Source organism: Diorhabda sublineata, chromosome 2 (assembly GCF_026230105.1).
Source record: "Diorhabda sublineata isolate icDioSubl1.1 chromosome 2, icDioSubl1.1, whole genome shotgun sequence".
Lineage (NCBI taxonomy): Eukaryota > Metazoa > Arthropoda > Insecta > Coleoptera > Chrysomelidae > Diorhabda > Diorhabda sublineata.
Genome location: NC_079475.1, coordinates 8,190,635 through 8,211,025, shown reverse-complemented (window position 1 = coordinate 8,211,025; position 20,391 = coordinate 8,190,635). Strand labels below are relative to the sequence as shown.

Genomic DNA, 20,391 nt, shown 5'->3' with positions numbered 1-20,391 from the left:
CTGGATACAATGATCCTAAAGACGCTCGTAATTTTATAATATCAGTATTTCTTCAATTTCTTCTTCCACTTTAGTATATTCGACACAACTCTGTAGAGATCTGTCTGCTGATCTTCTTGAATGCTTTTTTCGCCAGCCTATTTGTCGACGTGTGCTTTCCACTTTCTTCTTTTCCTCCGTAACTAACATCTGACTACATCTGTTATATAATCGCAGATCAGTCTAATGTCGGAAATGCGTTTTCTGTCCCAGAGAGTTACTCCAGTTATTGATCTAAGGGTTTCCATCTCTGTTGTTCGCACAAGTTGTTTTGTCCTGCTTGCATCTGCTCTAGTTTCAGCTTCATAGGTTAATATGTGAGGTTTACCTTGCTTGAAGTGGACAGTATAAAGCATGCACAAGAGGGTAAGCTCTATTACACTCCAATAGTTCTAGTGGTGCTCCTCGTGTGAAGATGCCTGTAGATATTGATGTTAAACTTCCGTAGGTTGAAGTATTCGGGAAAGACGTGTAGTTCATTCCACGGGCTTGCAGTTCACCTAAGAAGGGAGTCCCGATAAATTGGCGTCTACAGGCAAACTCGATGTTCATGAGCCATGTCTTCCTATCAAATACTGATCTAGGTGGGATAAAGTTCAACAGCTTCAAAAAGGTAGGTAACTAAACTACAAAAATGTATTACGTAATAAAATTACACTGCTTGCGGCAAAAGGCGGCTTTATCAAAGGAACGCGCGGCACTTGTCAACGAAAAGCCGCGTTGTTTCTAGACTAGACTGTACTGTCTAGTTTCGGGCGGCGCGTTTGAGGGGAACATTCGAGACTTTCTTTCACGCCGATATAAATGTTGCACCTGCATGAATTGGAGTCATTCTGAATTGTAACTTGATAGCGATACTACGTCGATACAAAGTTTATTATTAAATAGTGGAAAATGAATGCAGAGAAGAAATCTAAAACGTATCATTTTAATAAGGATTGGGAGGAAGAAATTTTCTTTTGTATGGTGAAGGATAAGTGCATTTGTGTTATTTGTCGTGCGTCAGTTGCAATACCAAAGCGTGGTAACTTAGAGAGGCATCATAAAACGGTTCATAAAAACTATCAAAAGGATTTTCCGCCACAGAGTGAATTAAGAAAACGAAAAGTAAGTGATTTTATATCTTGTTTGAAAAAAGAACAAACCATGTTCACAAGATCAGCCAAACAATCAAAAGCTGCTAAGATCGCGTCATTTAAAATATCTCATATATTGGCGAAACACAAGAAACCATTCGAAGATGGATCGGTGGTGAAGGAAGCATTTAATGAAGCGGGTGAGACTTTATTTGGAGATTTTAAAAATAAAACAGAAATCATGTCTGCTATTAGAGAACTTCAGTTATCTTGTCCGACTGTCACAAGGCGTATTGAAGTCATGAGTCAGGACATCGCAGATAAACTAAAACATGATATCATGGAATGTACATACTTTTCTTTACAGTTCGACGAATCCACCGATATGACAGACACTGCCCAGCTGTGTATTTTTATTCGGATGGTATTCAATGACATGTCGGCTAAGGAAGAATTTTTGACAATCATTCCTCTGAAGGGGAAGACCCGTGGCGAAGATATATATGAAGTTTTCTTTAATTTTGTAAAAAACTACGAGCTACCAATATATAAATTAGTGTGCATTACAACCGATGGAGCACCAGCAATGACTGGAAACAAAAACGGTTTTGTGGCATTGTGTCGAGCTAATGAAGAATTCCCTTCATTTTTTTCATTCCATTGCATTATACATCAACAAGTTTTGTGTTCCAAAGTTTTAAACACGGAGAAAATTATGGGCATTGCAACAAAAATTGTGAATTCCATCCGTGCACGTAGCTTGCAACGTCGGCTCTTTCAGTTGCAGTTGGAAGATAGGGAGTCAGCTGGACACACTGATTTAGTTCTTCACATGTCAGGTGGTTGAGTCGCGGAAAGTTCCTACAAAGGTTTCAAGAATTATTGCCCGAAATAACAGCTCGAATCTAGACGAAAGAGGTGATGACACTCAGATTTTGAAAAACGACAAATGGCTGACTGATTTGGCATTTTTGACTGACATCACAATGCACTTAAACATCGTTAACTTGGAGCTTCAAGGTAAAGGAAAAACTATTATTGAGATGATTAGCGCAGTAAACGCATTCAAAAGTAAATTGCAACTTATGATAGATCAACTGAAAAGAAAGGATCTGAAACATTTTCCGTCTCTGAAAGCAAGGATTCCTCAGTTTAATTATGATACGTATGAGGCTGAATTATCAAATATTTTGGGACAATTCGAAATGCGTTTTTATGATTGCAGTAAATTGGAAAATATAGTATCATTTATGAGTTATCCTTTTTCATGTAAAAACATTGAGGAATTAGCTACTGAAATAGCAAGTCAGTTTAATATGAACTCATGTTCTTTTTGAAAATGAGTTGGTACAGATTATATCAGATATACATCTCAAAGCTACAGCATCTGATACAAATTTCTGGTGTTTTATATCTGAAGATAAATATCCGAATCTAAGGCAAATCGCCCTTCAACTGACGGCATTATTTTGGTCAACTTACTTGTGCGAGTCTGCATTTTCTGAAATGAAGATAATTAAGTCAAATATCGCAATCGACTAACTGACGATCATGCTTGCGATTAGCACTCAGTGGTTACGTACCATCTTATGAAAAGTATGCTGAGGACATGCAGTGCCACGCTTCAACATCCAAAGCCACTCTTTAGTTAGGTTTAATACCATATGTAACTCTTTTGTTTTGTAACAATCAATAAACTCGCAATTTTGAATAACTATGAGTTTTTTTCATTGATATTGTAGAGAAGAACCTAACTAAACCTAACCCAAACCTTGACTAAAATAATGTACCTATATTGTGCAGAAAGCTAATATCTATATATGCCAAGGTACACCCTACCTAGGTAGGTAGGGTGTATCGTGTATGTACGACAACCCTGCATCACACATACTTGCAGCCTCTCAGAGTGGATCGTAAGTAGTCTAAAAATATTGAGGTAGATCGCCAGCAGTTCAAGTTTGAGCACCCCTGTTGTAGATGATCAAAAGCTGTTGCGGGGTATACAGCTTTTTGGTCTTAAAGAGGGCTCCAAGTTTTTGCGAGGCTGCCTTAACTAATTCGGCCACGTGTCTATATCAGGAGATATTTCTCCCAGCCTCAACATTCAACAGTATTGGAAAAATCTGTAAATTCATTCGATCTGGTTTCCGTTTAAGTCTTTTCTTAATACTTTTCTTGAATTTAGAGAATCAATAAATTTAATATTTCTAGCTGATTCGTCCACGTCACATATTGCTCCCAACCTAAACACCTAAGAAGCAAATTTGAGGGGATGGTGATATTTTATGTCCAGGCACGACCAAATCCTGATATGTCTCCTTTATAAAAACAGTATATAAATTAATACTGTAGTTCTGATAGAGAAAAAACTTTTTAATGCTCTCTATATACTTATTTTTATTTTTGACGATAATACTCAAAATATTATCGTCAACAAACAATTTACAGCACTCTTGTACCTTTTCGTTTTTTGCATATCGGCTAACTACACCAGGCAATTTTCTTTGCCTCCAAAGCGTTTCAACTTTAAGAAAACAGTTGACTAATGTTAAATGTTTACCTACCAATATAATAATTATTGTCTTCCATTGCCTCATCTTCATCATCGATCTCGTGCTCAGTATCAGAATCGTTAGACTTAGTTTCGATATTATCTTCAATATCCGCAATTTCTAAATTATCATCACTCAACAGAATGTTTTCTTCAATTTCGTTGAAAGCCAATCGATTTAGTTCACCAATATCGTAAGGCTTATCAGGATTATAACGTCTTCTATTCATATTTGTATTGTTTATTGCATAAACAATAATAAAATACACAAATAATATAAACAAATCGCCACTATTTATAAAAAATATACATCAAAGGTAATATAAAAGATGTCGCCAATATGCGTATTCTTCAAATTATAGATTTCCATTATAGCCGGCCAGGACTCGCTTCACGGGCTAAGCGGAGGACGAGTTCGTAATAATATTTAGTCCCGCTGGGACTATTAGTCTTAAAGCAGGTGCTTTCTTTGAAGATTTGTAAACCAATAAAATTAATCCTCTTTATAAAATTCCAGGCAAAGAGTTCACAGAAAGTCAGTTTTAGACTCACGATGATCTAGATGTAATAATTTTTATTTTATGAAATTGTAATGGGAGTACCAGTTCCATGCGCGACTAACCGAGATTTAAAGAAAGCACGAGAGAATGTTGAAATTGATTTCGAAATTACTTATTTACTCATTGTCGTGGAAAAAATTAATTTTCGTTAAAAAATTATAAAGATATGCGTTATTTTAGAATTGAACTAGTACAGGAAGAACGAAATTATACAACACACTGTATAGACAATTTCTTATACGCTTATATGAGTGGTCAACACACAAGGAAGAAGAAGAAATAATTGAGAGTTATATGCGCAAAGATTTGCTCTGTTGAACACCGAGTTTACATTCACGCCTTTTTTTATAACTGTACGGTCGTTCAGTGTGAGGTTCGAATATCTCGAGATCCTTAAGTACAAAGAATGACGAAGTGGTGAAAGTGTTTCAGAAGCAAAAAAAAATTGTACATATTAACATCAACAAGTTACCAACGAAAACAGGTGAGATTAAATTAATGATTTATATTCGAAAAAACATGAGTAGGTAAAAAATAAGTGAAAGGTTAGTGAAAACAGTTAGGTGATGGAATTAACAGTAAAACTCAAGGTTAAAATATAATAAAAAACTATACAAAATATTGTAGAAATGTTTTAGTAAAAATGATTTTTTTTCAATAACTACTATAAAAATTGTTGCTAGGATAGAATTAAATTTCTAAATTTTTGAATGACTTATGTGTGCGTGGTAAAAAATATTCAAATTACCTTAAATGGCTTCAAAAAATTCTTCTCTAATATCTAGTAATATAATATTTAAATTAGAATTTTCATTGTTTCAGAAAAATGAAAGGCGTTATAACATTTTCATTATGTTTACTCGCAATTTTCGTTAATTGTGAAAAAGATATGACAAGAAAAAGTATTATATACGATAAAAATACACCAGATGTTTTTTATTGTCCAATTCATAAGTATACGGGACTTGACAAAATGATTGTTAAGTAAGTATAATGAATTTTTATTTATAAATTACTGAATTTTCCACGGATTTTGGGTTAGGATGCACAATTGGTTAATCATATTTTCCGACAAAAAAAACTATGATTCACAATTCTTCATATTATATAGAGTGTCCTACGACAAGTTAAAACTATCTGTTTGGGTCGATCTTTTTAACTAAAATATTTTCAAAGATGGCCAACTTCCGGTTCTACATTTAATATCTGGATAACGATGAAGTTTAGGTATAGAAGAGTAAATATGAATTTGACTTATTTTTTGCCCCTGAATGCATTAAAATAGAAAAAAACGGGTGGTTCTATTTAAAAAAATGAAGAAATTTGATATTTATGAAGTTAAATTTTGAACACTTTTTATACACACCCTGTATAAAAAGGAGAATTTTTCAACATAGATTCAAATACGTCTAACCTTGCTAAAAGCAACAGAATAGAAAGCATTTTGATATCTTCAAGGGTCTCCTCGTAAAAAAATAATTTATAAGGGTTTGCAACGGTCAATTTTTTTACAAAAAAATTAATAACTCAAAAAGTATGCATTTTTCGAAAAACGTTTTCAGACAAAAGTATACTAAAATTTTAAGTAGATTTCAAAAATGTATTAATATAAAGGATGTTCTATTTAAAATAACAAAGTTACAGTCAGTAGAACCGGAAGTCTGCAATCTTTGAGAATATTTTAGTTAAAACAATCGTATCGGAAAACCCAAACGTAGAAATTTTCATGATTTTACTATAAGTATTTTGCCATATACAGATAGTTTAAACTCGTCGTGGGACACCCTGTATAATATACATAATCAACCTCAAGAAACACTTCAAAAGCACTCTTTCTTTAACTGTTTTTTCACGTGAAAAATACTGTTCTTTTTTCACCAAATTTACTTATCATCGAAAAGTTTTCTTTTTGTGAGTAATATACTAATTAGATTCACGTCAAATTTTGACAGATGACATCAGAAATATAACGAAATTTAATAATATAATTAGCGTAAGTGAAATTTCAATCAAATCGCCTTCATGTAGGGTGTTCGGCAGATCGTTAAACACAGGGCGTAGGCGGGGTCATTTTCTATCTATTCAGGCAATAAAAAAATATCCAGGTCTTAAAAAAACTTTTTATAGAATTTTTTTTTTAGAAATTTTGTCATTTTCCTACCTCTGACCTCCTGTAACTTTTTCATTTTTTTTCTTTATTAGAATCTTGGTGAATGGCATGGCCTATAAAAATTAATTTTGGTCGGGAATTATTGCTATTGATTGGTAAATATCGCAAAACATGTAACTTTGAACATTAAGTCGAATTTCGTCGAATCGGTCCAACTGCGTAACAAATTACATACCGTTAGAAAGCCTACACTCTAGCGATGTTCTTATAAAATCAGAAGCTTCCTATCACTTTTACTTTTTTTTTAAACGCAACGCCAAGTTTTTTAACTTTTCGGCGGAGTTCGGCGGTCCACAAGTTAGTTTCTAGCCATAATTCGCGACCAATATTAATTTTTATTGGCCATGCCATTCACCATGATTCTAATAAAGAATAAAATTTAGGCCTAGCTATAAAAATGAAAAAGATACAGGGGTCAGAGGTACGAAAGTGACAAAATTTCCAAAAAACTAAAAAAAATTCTATAAAAAGTTTTTTTAAGACCTGAATTTTTTTATTGCCTGAATATGTTTAATGATAAGCCGAACATATATATTTGATTATGTACCTGTACTCAGGATTTATTAAAGTGCCTCATATTGTATATCTCACTTCAAAGTATACTTACACAACATTAAAATCCGCAATTGTTTAGAGTGACTCATATTATAGAACGATTTTATAGGCCAATTAAATTAGACAGTTACCCTATACCAAAAAGTTGTTAAATTTTTGAATACCAACCAAAAGAGAAGAATCGGCGTGCGTTAATTGAGAAATAAGTGGGTTCTAAAACAACAAACTACAAAAACAAATTTTTACACACTCTCGAAAGTCTATACGTTCAAATAGTTTGATAAAAATTGAGAAAATCCCTATCTCTATGTCTCTTCTTCTTCTTCTTCTTCTTCTTCATCGTACTTTAGGACTTAGTCCTGTGTTTGCATCAATGGTTGCCTAGCTGCAGCTGGGATGATGAAGACCAGCTTTCATACAATCTTGTAGGTGGTCGGGGTATATTCGGTTTTTCTTCCTTTGCAATCTTTGCCAACCTGTCATTTGACGTTCTGTCCACGTAGTCTTTCCATTCCATTCACCGATTTCTCGTCCATCTCACTACATGTCACATACCTTCAGCTTCATTATGGTGATCTCAGCTCTAATCTCTATCGCATATGGCATTACTGGTCTCACACAGGTCTTGTTATGTTCGCTCCTAGATATTTGAATGACATCACTTGTTCTGATCGTATATTGCGAATTTACATCTTCTCGGTTCTCTGGATACTGTAAAAGAATTGGTTTTCTTCAGGGATATTTGCATTTTAAAAGCTTTCGCTATTGGTTCAAACCTATACAGTAAGTTGTCTTCGTCTTCTGCGTGATCTTTGCTTCCCTTTTGGTATCCTCTTCCAGCTTGCTTCACCTCGTTTATAATCGCATCCATTATGCTGAACAAGATCGGGTTGAGGCTGTCTCCGGCCGTCACTGGTATTCTACTGCACAATTTATTTTATTTTTATGTGTCAATGTTCGAAAAAATTTGAGAGACCAATCGTAGAAGACGAATCATTCTCCACCACGAAAATGCGAGCACTCACACATCAGTTCAAAACAAAAACGTTTTTGAACAGTCAAAACTTCGAATTCATGAGTCATCCGCTGTGCAATCCTTGTTTAATAACCAATGTTTCTTCGTATGCCCACAAGTCAAAGAGAAATTGCGAGATCAATGTTTTTCTACTCAATCGGAATGGAAAAAATGCTTTTAATTGGATCAAACTCATACAACAGTGTATTGATTATAATGGAAAATATTTTGAAAAACAATAAAGCTATAACTAATTATAAATTTTTATTTGTCTTTGTCCCTGTTGGGGAAGTGATTAATTGTTTATTTTTAAACTGTTCAAATTTCTTCTTGGCAATAAAACGTTCAATATAAAACGAACCGTAGTCAGATTGTATGATTCAACTTGAAGGTACCAACAAGTCTTTGTCTACCAGTAGATAATAGTCGAGATGAAATTGACTTCACCAATTGAAGCTGCGTTATTGCAACATCGCAAATGACCAGGTGATTTCTGTCAGTTTCATACACATGCTGTAGTCTTTCTAAAGCAAGGACCGAAATTTTTGTGTTTTATTAGCGAAGGAGTTTTTACTTTCAGTTTCGTGCAGTACTTATCCTCGAGACTCGTAAGTTTTGAAGTACTGCAATAAATATTGTTTCTATTTCATCACGAAAAAAGTAGTTTTATCTTTATGATCTAATGGAAACATCCCTGAAAATATCTGAAAGATATAGCAGGGTAGAAAAATATAATATACAAATGAAACCTCGTTGAATGAAGGACATATCGTTACAAAAATTTGGCAAAATTCAAATGTAAAAAGAAAAATATCAAGCTTTTGTAGATGGTTTATCGAAAGGTTTAAAAGCCCCAAATTAATATGTCCGTAAAGTATAAGTACCAGAATCACAGAAAAATTGTTTTTATTACTGCATATATGTATTACTTCCATTTGAACAGTTTCTATAAGTGGAAGTTGTTCCGATTAAGGAAGACAGAATGACAACGATTTCTCTATCCTCCGAGGTTCCTTCTCGGTTCTGCGCATTCTTAAGCATGCGCAGTATAGATAAAGTGTCTTGAAGAAAATGAATATTGTGACCTTAAAAAGTGTCATGTAATTTCACAAATAGTCTTTTCAAAATCGGTACCTCATACACGTGATTGAGTGATGTATTATGTTAGTACATACAATATTTTAATTTTTTATCTAATGTTCTCTTTGCCCCTTCAAACTTTAACTAGGATATTTCTCATCAATTTTAGGGCAAGACCTCTTAAAAAGTTGTGTGAATTCGAAGGTAAACCACTACCTGAAGATTACAAAAGTGATTGTTATCAAAATGTTGATGAATCTAATTATGCCTGCAAAGAAAAATACAGGATAATGGTATGTGGCTGAATTAATTATTGATATTCAAAATTAATTTTTTTGTATAAAGGGATTCAATGCATTTTCAAGGTTTTTCTTGTGGTCAATCTTCATTTCATGTAAATAACGATCAAATTTAATAAAACAAATATATTTGAACAAATGATTTAAAATACATTAAATGCTTTGTTGAAATGTATAAACAGGTAAGGTCAGTATTAATAATAATAATTTATCAAAAAAAAATTATATCCAAATAATAAGATAACGAAAAAAGGGAGAAGTTTTACACGTATGTAAATGTTGTAAAACTAACCTAACCTTAAACCCCCAACACTAACAGGAATTCGACAAGGTGACAGTCGGAGCCCATTCTCATTCAATTTAGTCATGGATAAAATAATAGTGTAAAAGAAGATTTTGTAGGATACAAGATGGAACGAAGATCATTAAAGATATTATGCTACGCCGATGACGCAATATTGATAACCGATAACGATGATGATGCTAACAACAGCCGAAAACCTTAATATGTATATATCTGTAAAAAACAGAATCAATGGCAAAAGAGCCTACAAGTTATGAACTAGATGTAAACAATGGCAGCTTTTAAAACTTCATAATGGTTTATAGAGTCAAATGCCTTTTCAAATAGATAAAACAAACAAATAATTCAAATTAATCAAAGATTCAAAGAATGACTTTCAACCACAGATTGATTGGAACATATTCTTGTTTTGTCTTAATATACACGCAGGTGTAAACTAATTTGGTTGGGGTAGGTTAGGTTACTAGACACTGGAGGCTGCAATAAAGTATCGCCTCAAATTACTTATATTTATTGATGTGACTCTAAGCGATCATAAATATCCATTTTATAATTATTTATAGTTATTGTATACGATAAGATTTAGTATTTAAGGCCACTTGTACACCGATACTGGGTATTTAATAGTTTGACATTCGTCGAGTACGCTATTTTAATTAATCATTTTTTTTTCTTAATAAATAGTTTTTTTCTCATAATTGTGAATTGAATTATTACATACATATTACATATATTTTGAATTTAGCTGTTACCTGCTGGTATATGTGCTGTAATATAGAAATATAGCGGTGGTCTATATGGCAGCTTTTAAAACTTCATAATGGTTTATAGAATCAAATGCCTTTTCAAATAGATAAAACAAACAAATAAATCAAATTAATCAAAGATTCAAAGAATGGAGGAGTCGAGATCACAAGCGCCAACAACTTACAACTAGAGGTAAGAACCCAAGTAATTAAAGCCTCAAGAACCTCTGGATATCTACGGGACTTCATATGGAAAAACAAATATATGTCCACCTATACTGAAGTTTGCATATATAAAATAATCTTAAGACCTATAATTACATGGGCAGGGGAAACTCGAGAGGACAGTAGAGATGAAAACGTTGAGATCTATAAAAGGTGTGAGTCCAAGAGATCAATTAAGAAGTTAAGCATAAGAGATCTGAAAATTCAGAATATAGTACGATTCCCGAAATCCAAACGACGATATTGGAGAAACCACGTCAACAGAATGATGGAAGATCGATGGGCTAAATGGGCAAAGGATAAAAAACCAACTTAAAGGAGACCTCCCGGTCGACCTTTCAAGCGATGGTACGAAAGCTGGACATCTTCTTTTCAAAAGGTTGAATAGTACTGGAAACATGTCTTTAGAGAAAGATGAAATATTTGGATAATGTATTAAGTCCTTTATGACTTATACTATTATCATATTTACTGAAATAATTCGATGATTATTTTCTTTCAGTGCAGTTTTTGGTTTATGTTTCCAACTATTTCATTGATTTGTGATTGCCTAATAACTTATAGTCTAGTTCTCAGAGGATTTCACGTTATAAAAGGTGGGGTAGAAGATTTTATTTTTTTATTTCGTTTTAATGGGTTTAAAAAGTAAAATATCAAAAATGTGACTAAATCAGGGCTCGGCACAACTTTTTGTTAGCCGAAAAACCTCGAAATTTTCGGTTTCTTCACATTATCTCGAAAAGGAGTGGTTCAAGAGAAAAACTATACAAAGTTGTAGAATATTAAATTCCCTACAAATTTCATACTTTTTATTCTACGACCAATAGGGAGCGAGCTACAGCATCTTAAATACGGACCATTTTTCTCAAAATGGTAAAAAAGTAACGCCTTCTTTTGGATGTGATATTGCGAACCATGCATTCTTTGATTCTATTTTTGACTTAGATTTTTGTCGAATAAGGTTCTCCAGACCTTTTTGAGAAAAATGGTCCATTTTTGAGATGCGTAGCTCGCTCCCTATTGGTCGTAGAAGAAACAGTTGAGTATAAAATTTATAGGGAATTTATTGTTCTGCAACTTTGTATAGGGACTGTTTTTCGCTAGAACCACTCGTTTTCGAGATATTGCGAAAAAACCGAAAATGTTCGAAAGATTCGAGGTTTTTCGGCTACCAAAAGTTGTGCCGAGCCCAGATTTACTCACATTTTTTAAATTTTACTCTTTATACCCATTAAAGCGAAATAAAAATATAAAATCTTCTACCCCGCCTTGTAAGGTGAACCCCTTTTTTGGTCTCTGGAAACTGGACTATTATTTCTTATAAATAACTCGAATTATTTAAAGTTTTTATTTATTAGAAGGTAGAGAAACCAAATTTTTGATTATCCAGTGAATACTAGTTAGTAAGGATTAGGACTTAATTGAAAGGCAAAGAAACCGACCTTCAGTCTAGCTAGTTTCCGGATCTATCAAATCATTCTAGCACTACCATTATTTTTATATATATACACAGAGGTTAATTCAACGCGAATTTTTATTTAATTATGTTTAAACTACTGCGATCTATCAAGTTAATCAATCATGGTAGATATTGATTTTGTGTCAATTCTATAAATTAAAATAACTACCTTGGTAATTTTTATGCATTTGTTCATATGTATTAAGTCATCGTAAAAAAACCTTGAAAATGTATTTATTGATTAATAAGTGGATATTTTATTAAAATAAACTTTCAATCAGGGTAGGCGTTAGGCTATTTATGACCAAATGCTAAATACGTAATCACCAATTGAAATAGAAATGTTGAAAATTTGTTATATCTCATACACTATTTATGATTTTCTCTTTCTTATTATACACGGTGGTTTTAAACTAAACTGAAATGTATATTGGGGTGTTAATATCGACAAAAAGGTCGATTTACATCACGCTATTCAGAGGAGTTGTAATTCAATATTCGTCGAGGCATTAGCCAGGAAAGTAGTTGTTTTCCCCTTTGAAAAACGGCGGAATACATTTTCGAAATATTGGATTGTGAAATTATTTCAGAGGTGAAGAAGAAATTCTTTATTTTGATACACTTTACACAATTTATTTACCATGGAAATCTATATTATCGGCAACTACGTTAGGTTCGTACCTAACCAATAGTTCGCAGTTGGAAGTGAGGATAGCGCCACTTATCGTTCGCACTTTGACGTTGTCTTCGGTTCGGTTCTCAAGCGCGAACGAGGGGTGTTAAACCTTCAGATAAGACGTAGTAACGTCGAAACTAATCAATAGTTACACCCTTTCCTTGCAATTGCGAGCCATGTTAATATCGACAAAAAGGTGGATTTACATCACGCTCTTCACAGGAGTTGTAATTTTATATTCGTCGAGGCATTAACCAAGAAAGTAGTTGTTTTCTCCTTTAAAGAAATATTGAATTTCGAATATATTTCAGAGATGAATAGTTGAAATCCTTTATTTTACCCACCTCATTTACAGGCACGAGGGAAATTGCAAATAGTGCAAGAGGCGCAAAACATGTTACTTTTGCAAAATTGTTTATGTATGGAACATACGATGGCTTGCTAGCAGGAATGCCTTGTAAAATTGAACATCTAAGTTCCATCTCCTCCCATTTGTCCATTTGTGTACAATTTTTTAAAATAAATATTAATATTTTTACCCTTATTGGAATATTTGGAACACATAGTTTATCACTTATGATCTGTATTTGATTGTTGTTCCTCTCAGTCCCCATTAATCTGAATGTGTTACGATCGATCACCCGTTAACCTACAAATCGATGGTTTCTATGATTTTTTTGAGACTATTTTTGTTGATGTTTCTAATATCACTATTTTTGAATTTGGCGTTCCCGAACTTGAACTTTCTCTGCAGCGATGATTTGAAACAAGAAAATTAAAAATGACTGATCGATGACTTTAGTTTATAGATTACGAATTTTCCGTCCATTCTCTATTGATTATTAAATGTTTCTTCAGCAACTTTGAACACTTTTTAGACTGGAATCCTTTTCTCTATGAAAGCTTGTAAACGGAGCTATTGACTGACGTCGATGTTGTGTTTACACATAATATCTCACCTAAGCATTCAATAATTTGTTCACAAACTTTATATTCTGCATTTGGATTCAAGAAATAACTTCTTCGTACCAAAATGTAGTTTCTACGAATTCTTTTCAATTAGACACCCGAGGATTTTAATCTTGTTCAGATCATAAATCCAAAGTTGTATGGATTAAATTCAGTTTTGTATGTACTACGTAAAAAAACCTGGAACAGATGAATTTGTTTTCTTAAATTGACTATTTACAGTATGGGAATATTATCCCCATCCAGCACCCCATCTGAATTATAAGCACTCCCTCGAAAATTTGAAATAAGTAAGGAGGTCGTGTGGCACCTTGTTGGAAAGGGATTTCAGTCCTCCGTTCAGCAATATAAAGTTTTTCAAATTTGGTGCAATCATAATTGAGAACATTAATTCTTAAGATTTTCATAATGTCTTCAGTTATGATTGCACCAAATTTAAAAACTTTATATTGCGATTGGTTTCCCTGATTTCTTCTGGCAATTTCTGGCAATCAAATCCTGGTGTATCATTCAGAATTGACCATTCTACGTTGCTCTAATTGAACGTAATTCCTCCGAAGAAACGGTCAAATTAAGCGGTATCCATGATCTTATACACGTCTTTTGAAACACCGCGATTTTTTCGGCATATCTTTGCACCAATCGACATGAGCTTTTTTACCAAATGATGATCTTGTAATATCTGTTTACGCAATGCATCGATGTTTTCTGGCAAAACAGCCGATTTTCGACGACCTTGGTGATTACGTTGTCATAAATTTGCTATTAAAAAAACCAACCCTGTTTCGAACAAAACTAAACAGTAATATTTTTTTACAGAAACGGCTCAAAAAAGCTTCAGCTGAGGACTAATAAATGGGAAAGAAACGAATTAATCCTAAGATATAATTAATAACAGCTTAAGACACTGCCTTAATCATAAAATCAATTGCTTAATTTAACTTATTCTAACACTTTTAATTTTTGTATATTTTGCTTCACTAACACGATTATTAAAGTTACCTGTATATTTCGTGTTTTTTATAATTTTTTTTTGTATTTCCATAATTTGTTAAAATTATAGGTTTTTAGCGAATAAAACATATTTGCAATTTCATAAATTTATTGTATATTGAAATATTTGCTACCAGGTCTGGCTATTAAATAACGAGACTGGTTACGAAAAAGGGTTTTTTTATAAAAATTGTTCTATATTCGAATGCTCCCTTTCATTATACTCCCCTTTCCTCGCACACACCTTTCCGGGGCGTTTTTTACGAACTCGTACTCGCAGTGTTGCCAAAACTGACAAATAGTAAGTCTGGTTGACAGACTGACCCTCTGGAACTCATTCAGTCATCACGATATCGTTAATGTCGAAAAAAACTATCAACATTGCCTTTAATTTTGATTTGCTCTCTCGGCCCTCACTAAAGCGCTTGCAACAATTTATAGCACTCAGTCACGTTCGTTACAAATCCCTACTGCACAAATATAATAATTGTGACGAACACGTTATTTGGGTGTACGTAGATAAGATATCCAGATAACCAACGCACTATTCGTTTTTACCCCACCCGTCTAGGGCGCCCCCTAGGCGCGCAGTCTCGTTATTCAATAGCCAGACCTCGTATATTAAAATGAAACATACAATGATTTACATAATTAAGCTGGAAGTTCTGCAAACTTTGGTTTGAAGTCCGTTTCGATAACCAATAATTCTGAATGCTGGTGTATTTAGAATGAATTTGTAGTACATAGTATGACGAATTTAAGCAAATTATTTTGATACATATTCTTTTCTGGATGACGTTTTTTTTAGTCCCACTTTGGCTCATCTTTAGTATACCACCCACCTTGGATCCTGATGAAGTTTCGTATATATAATGCATCAAAATTATGTGAGTTATTGATAGAATTTGATCCTACGGGAATTAAAAATTTCGGAAATTTTATATAGCTGGTGAATACTTTTTTATCTGAATTTACAATTATATCTATACGAGTGATTTCACAGTAATATATCTATAAAGAACATATTTACTTGGCTCGTCTTGAAAGTCCCATACAATCGATTGTTTAGTTTCGAGTTCATAAGCATAGATCCATGATTCATCGCGATTGAAGCACCACGATTTTTTCGGTATATCTTTGCACAAATCGACATGAACTTTTTTGCCACATGTTTTCTTGTACAACAATCGATTTTGCACGACCTTCACGAAATTCATCCTGTAGCAAAAACGGCCACGATAGAATTCAAAAAACCAGCGAAACACAGTGGCTCGAGAATACTCGAGATGTTTCTTTCTAACATAACCATAAACAGCTACATCCTCAATAATTTTTTCTTATTTTCTTATCTATCGATATCCACCAATCTGTGTACTAGGAAACAAATCCTCATATGAAAAGATATTTATATGCCAGAAAAAGAGACAGATTCGTTACAGAAGTATCACACTTTATTTACTTACATCAGGATTTAAAAAAATGAAAGCTACACATTATTTATAATTCACGTACGTCTCATGAAGAAAGAAATTCAAACTGTAGAAACTATAATCAATAAATTCTTGGAAGTACTGCAAAAAATTCTGTTTACACCAACACTCACAAATACACTGACAGATGCACGTTTCGATAACCAAGTTATCGTCTTCAGAGACTGAAGGTAAACTACCAGTATGAATAACGCCAACGGTTCCAGAAATTTCAACTTAGTTAAATTCTTGGAAGGTTAAAAAATTGTTGAAATAACTTTTTGTATAAGAAAGAGCATCTCTGACAAAATAATTTACTTAAATCGTCATACAATCCCCAATAGTGAAAAGTGGTTGTAATAAACTTTGTATTTTTTCCTTTTTGCATAATAGTATGATCCGATATGAACTACATCACATTATTGAGGCACAGTACAAGGTATTGTCAAAAAATGTGGGGGAAATTTAGGAATAAATATTTGAAAAAATACAAGATTTTCTTAATAGAGTTTTGAAGAAGCGATGTTATCAATAAAAACTGACGCTTCAAGAAAACAGAACATTAAAAGACATTTTACCATTTGATGTTATTAATTTATAAAAAATAACGTATCGGGTCATATTTAATATTTATTTACTCACTTACTCAACTCATTGCATAAGACGCGATACAATTTAAAAAGATAGAAGATGCGTATTCCTATCAAGGTAAGTTTAGTAATTATAGAATTAATATGATTTCTAAGGTAATGATAATCGACTCAAGTTGAATTCAATTGGACTCAAGTTCGAAAAATAGATTGCCAATCATGAGTTCAAACAATAATTGACTTTTTTTACTATAGTTAAGCTTTCTCAATATATTTTAAATAAATAATTTTGAAAATGCAGCATATTTTGATGTAGTTCATGGCAGAATTGTTTGTTAACTACCTGGTAGGTTGGAGTATGATTTCTCATACCCAACACAGGGAACGCAGTAGTGTGAATTCGTTGACAGGTGACATATAAGGTTTATTCTTGGTAGCTGTATCGAACCGAACCAGTGCAGGTCAGTTCATGAGTGTATAGAATTAGTTACATCGAATACACGAAATGGTGGCACTACATTTCGTCATCGGACGAATGTAAAATATCAAAAAGTACTAAATTGTTTTCCAACATTGTTAATACTTCAAGGCCTGAATCACATCAAAAAATCTCAAATACAACAATCAACAAATGCTCCATTGCTCTCTGCACTATATCGTTCTGGTATTCGTTCGAAGTAATTCTATACACTCATGAATTGGCTTGCACTGGTACAGTTCCAGTGCAGTCACCAAAAACAAACCTCAACTAGTTCTCTTGCACTGCTACTAAGAACAGCGAAACTACCGTTGCTTCTGCTATAAAGAACGCTTTAGTGTACACTTCCTGAACTAGTTCTGTCAGTGCAGCTACCACGAACAAACCTATAGTAACATCGTGATTCTAAGGGCGCGTTCCACTAAGACTACGATCGTTGTGGTCGCGGCGAGAATGCCACTTATGACGTCGTGACTAATGTGCACTATGAGCCTTGTCAAAACTTGGGTGGAAATGAGCGTTGAAAGAATTGACGGTATTTTCAAAACTGAAGCATCGCAGATTGCAACCATGAGAATATATCTCATTATTTGATCTGGTATGGGATATTATAAGTACTTATGAAGCATTTTTTTGATGCACCATCAATTTTTTACCATCGTCGCAGAAGATATTTTAATTTTACTTTAATGTAAATCAGTTAAACACTCCATCAAAAAATTCCATTCCACTATCGTGAACGTGATTATCGTGAGTGCTTAGTGGAATGCACCCTAAATAAGATTTTTGTTTCATTTTATTTTTATAAATTTTCCACTATCACTATTCTAATTTTTTTTTTTTCATCATTATCAACAAACGGATCTGTTGTTTTCTAGTGTTTGTCTAGGACTGTTGTTGCTCGAGTACCAATCCATCATTCGAAACCACCAGATCCAAAATATTCAATCGAAATTATAAAAATAAATGAAAATATTTTGATCACTAATCATCAACTGACGTTTTAGAGAGAGAGAGAGAGAAAGGCTTTGAAAATGTTTATACCAATGCTGTTTTGGTCCAAAGTGAGCAAACACGCAACTTATTCCTTCAATCAGTATTATAGCGTTCTTTTGACATTCCTATAGCCTTTTCTATCTTTCTAACCTCAATCCGACAGTTTTTGGTCGTCCCGAATCTAAGTCGTAATTCGGCTGCTCAAAATTTCACGATTGTAGATGATGCGAAGCCACAATGTCTTACTCCTTACAGCTCGATACTCAATTTTTTCCATTTACGGAAAAATCTTCTCAACGACTCACTTATACGATGATTAAACAGAAACTAAGCGTCCGAAATATATGAAATTTTAGTGAGGTTGAGGTGGGATTTTTTTTTAAATAATCCTCGTACATTTTTTAACCACCTGTCACTTTGATAGTTTTTTTACGAGCTATTATTAATAAACATTTCAATATATATAGTAATTTGAAAATAATTTTTCTTTGTAATTTATTGCAAATAATGTATTTTTATAAATTTTAGATGCGAATGCACCCACCAGGTTCAGATTCTCCATTTGATGGTAAGCGAATGGCTCGTTTCACAGATGTTGATAAAGAGTATTACATTATGAAAATGGACAATAAATTCGCCGATTCCAAACTAGTTGCAGAAAATAGGAACATCAGAGTAAAAAAACGTTTAAGGAAAAGACTAACAACCAAATTTTAGTTACTCATCGTCTATTAGTCCAGTAAACTAAAGATTTGTATTACCATCCAAAAGACAAGCCTGCATTTTACTTAGTAAAAAATAAATGTTTCTCTAAATGTCTCTAAAAAATAGAAATATATGAAAAAAGTTCCAAACAAAAATAATATTAAAATTTTCTATACAATTGCCCCTTTAATCATTTTTGACGTATTTTCAATAAGAATTTGATAAAAAAATCGGAAATTTTGGACAAGAATATTAAAAAGTAAAGGAATTGAAGAGGCAGTTAGATAGACAGATTGTAGAAACATAGACAAATAAAAGATATAAACTGATAAATAGAAAGACATAAGGAAGAAACACAGACAAATAGAGGAATAAAAGGGGTAGACAGATAGATAAATATTGTAGAAACATAGACAAACAGAGGTATAAAAGATAGATAGATAGAAAGAGAAAGAATTAGACAGAAAGACAGGGATTGAATTTTTCCTATTAATTTTTTTAAAAAGACAATATTTATATCCCTATAAAAGTTTACAATCACCGAAGATTTTATTGTTATATATGTTCACAACTTAATAACTTAATAAAAAAATATAATGTTACCTCAATCTTCTTTTTCATATATTTATTATAATTTTGATATATTTTCAAAAAAGTTGTTTTTTAGTACTTTTTAATTATTTTTCATCCCCATTCGGTAGATTTGAGCTACACAATCTTTTAAATATTTTATGCTAAAACCAACTCACATTAAAAAATGCAGTTTTTTCTTTCGGGTAGTGGTATACAAGGTAAATTTTTCAAAAATTAATAAAACCGATATTGAGATCAAAATTTAATATGAAAAATTGAAATATTAATCAATTTGTAATTGTAAGGACTCACAAGTTAACACATCATACATTATGCATATTGAAAATATGGAGATTTACAGTCTTATATTAACTTACTAATAGCAACAAAAGATTTCGATAATTTAATGTAGATTTATTGTTATTAAAATTACTGTAAATTTTATAATAAAATTTATTTTACTAGAAATGTATTTTTGAATCAACAACAAATTATTACGAAAAGAAATTTATATAAAAATATTTCATCTAAAGTCTATTTATCGAAGAAAAATAGTACACGAAAACAATGATAAGTACGTGAATATTACGGACCAAGCGCAGCGCAGCATCGTTATTGGTCTAAATCAGTGGCACCATAATATACACACAAATAAAAACCGCGTGGGATGGCGAGTGTTGCATTGCTGCAAAAGCCACTAGATCAGGTGTACAGTACAGGGATAGCATCCGGCATCGTATTATCGTACTGCTGTAAGATATGAAATAACGCAAGGAATAGAGTTTAACAACATAATTCATTTGTTTAAATATTGTAATCAGTTGCTCATTCCCCTGACATTGACTCTAATTTCCATACTTTGT

The 20,391-nt window shown here is 32.8% G+C and overlaps 1 protein-coding gene across 1 annotated transcript; it reads left to right on the top strand.

The window, feature by feature from the left end:
• The first annotated feature begins 4,518 nt into the window (after positions 1-4,518).
• On the top strand, positions 4,519-20,000 carry LOC130453347 (uncharacterized). Its single transcript, XM_056793030.1, has 4 exons — positions 4,519-4,710; positions 5,049-5,210; positions 9,216-9,339; positions 18,779-20,000. The coding sequence occupies exons 2-4, from the start codon at positions 5,053-5,055 to the stop codon at positions 18,965-18,967; spliced, it is 471 nt and encodes a 156-aa protein (XP_056649008.1). The 5' UTR covers positions 4,519-4,710; positions 5,049-5,052; the 3' UTR covers positions 18,968-20,000.
• The last annotated feature ends 391 nt before the right edge of the window (positions 20,001-20,391 follow it).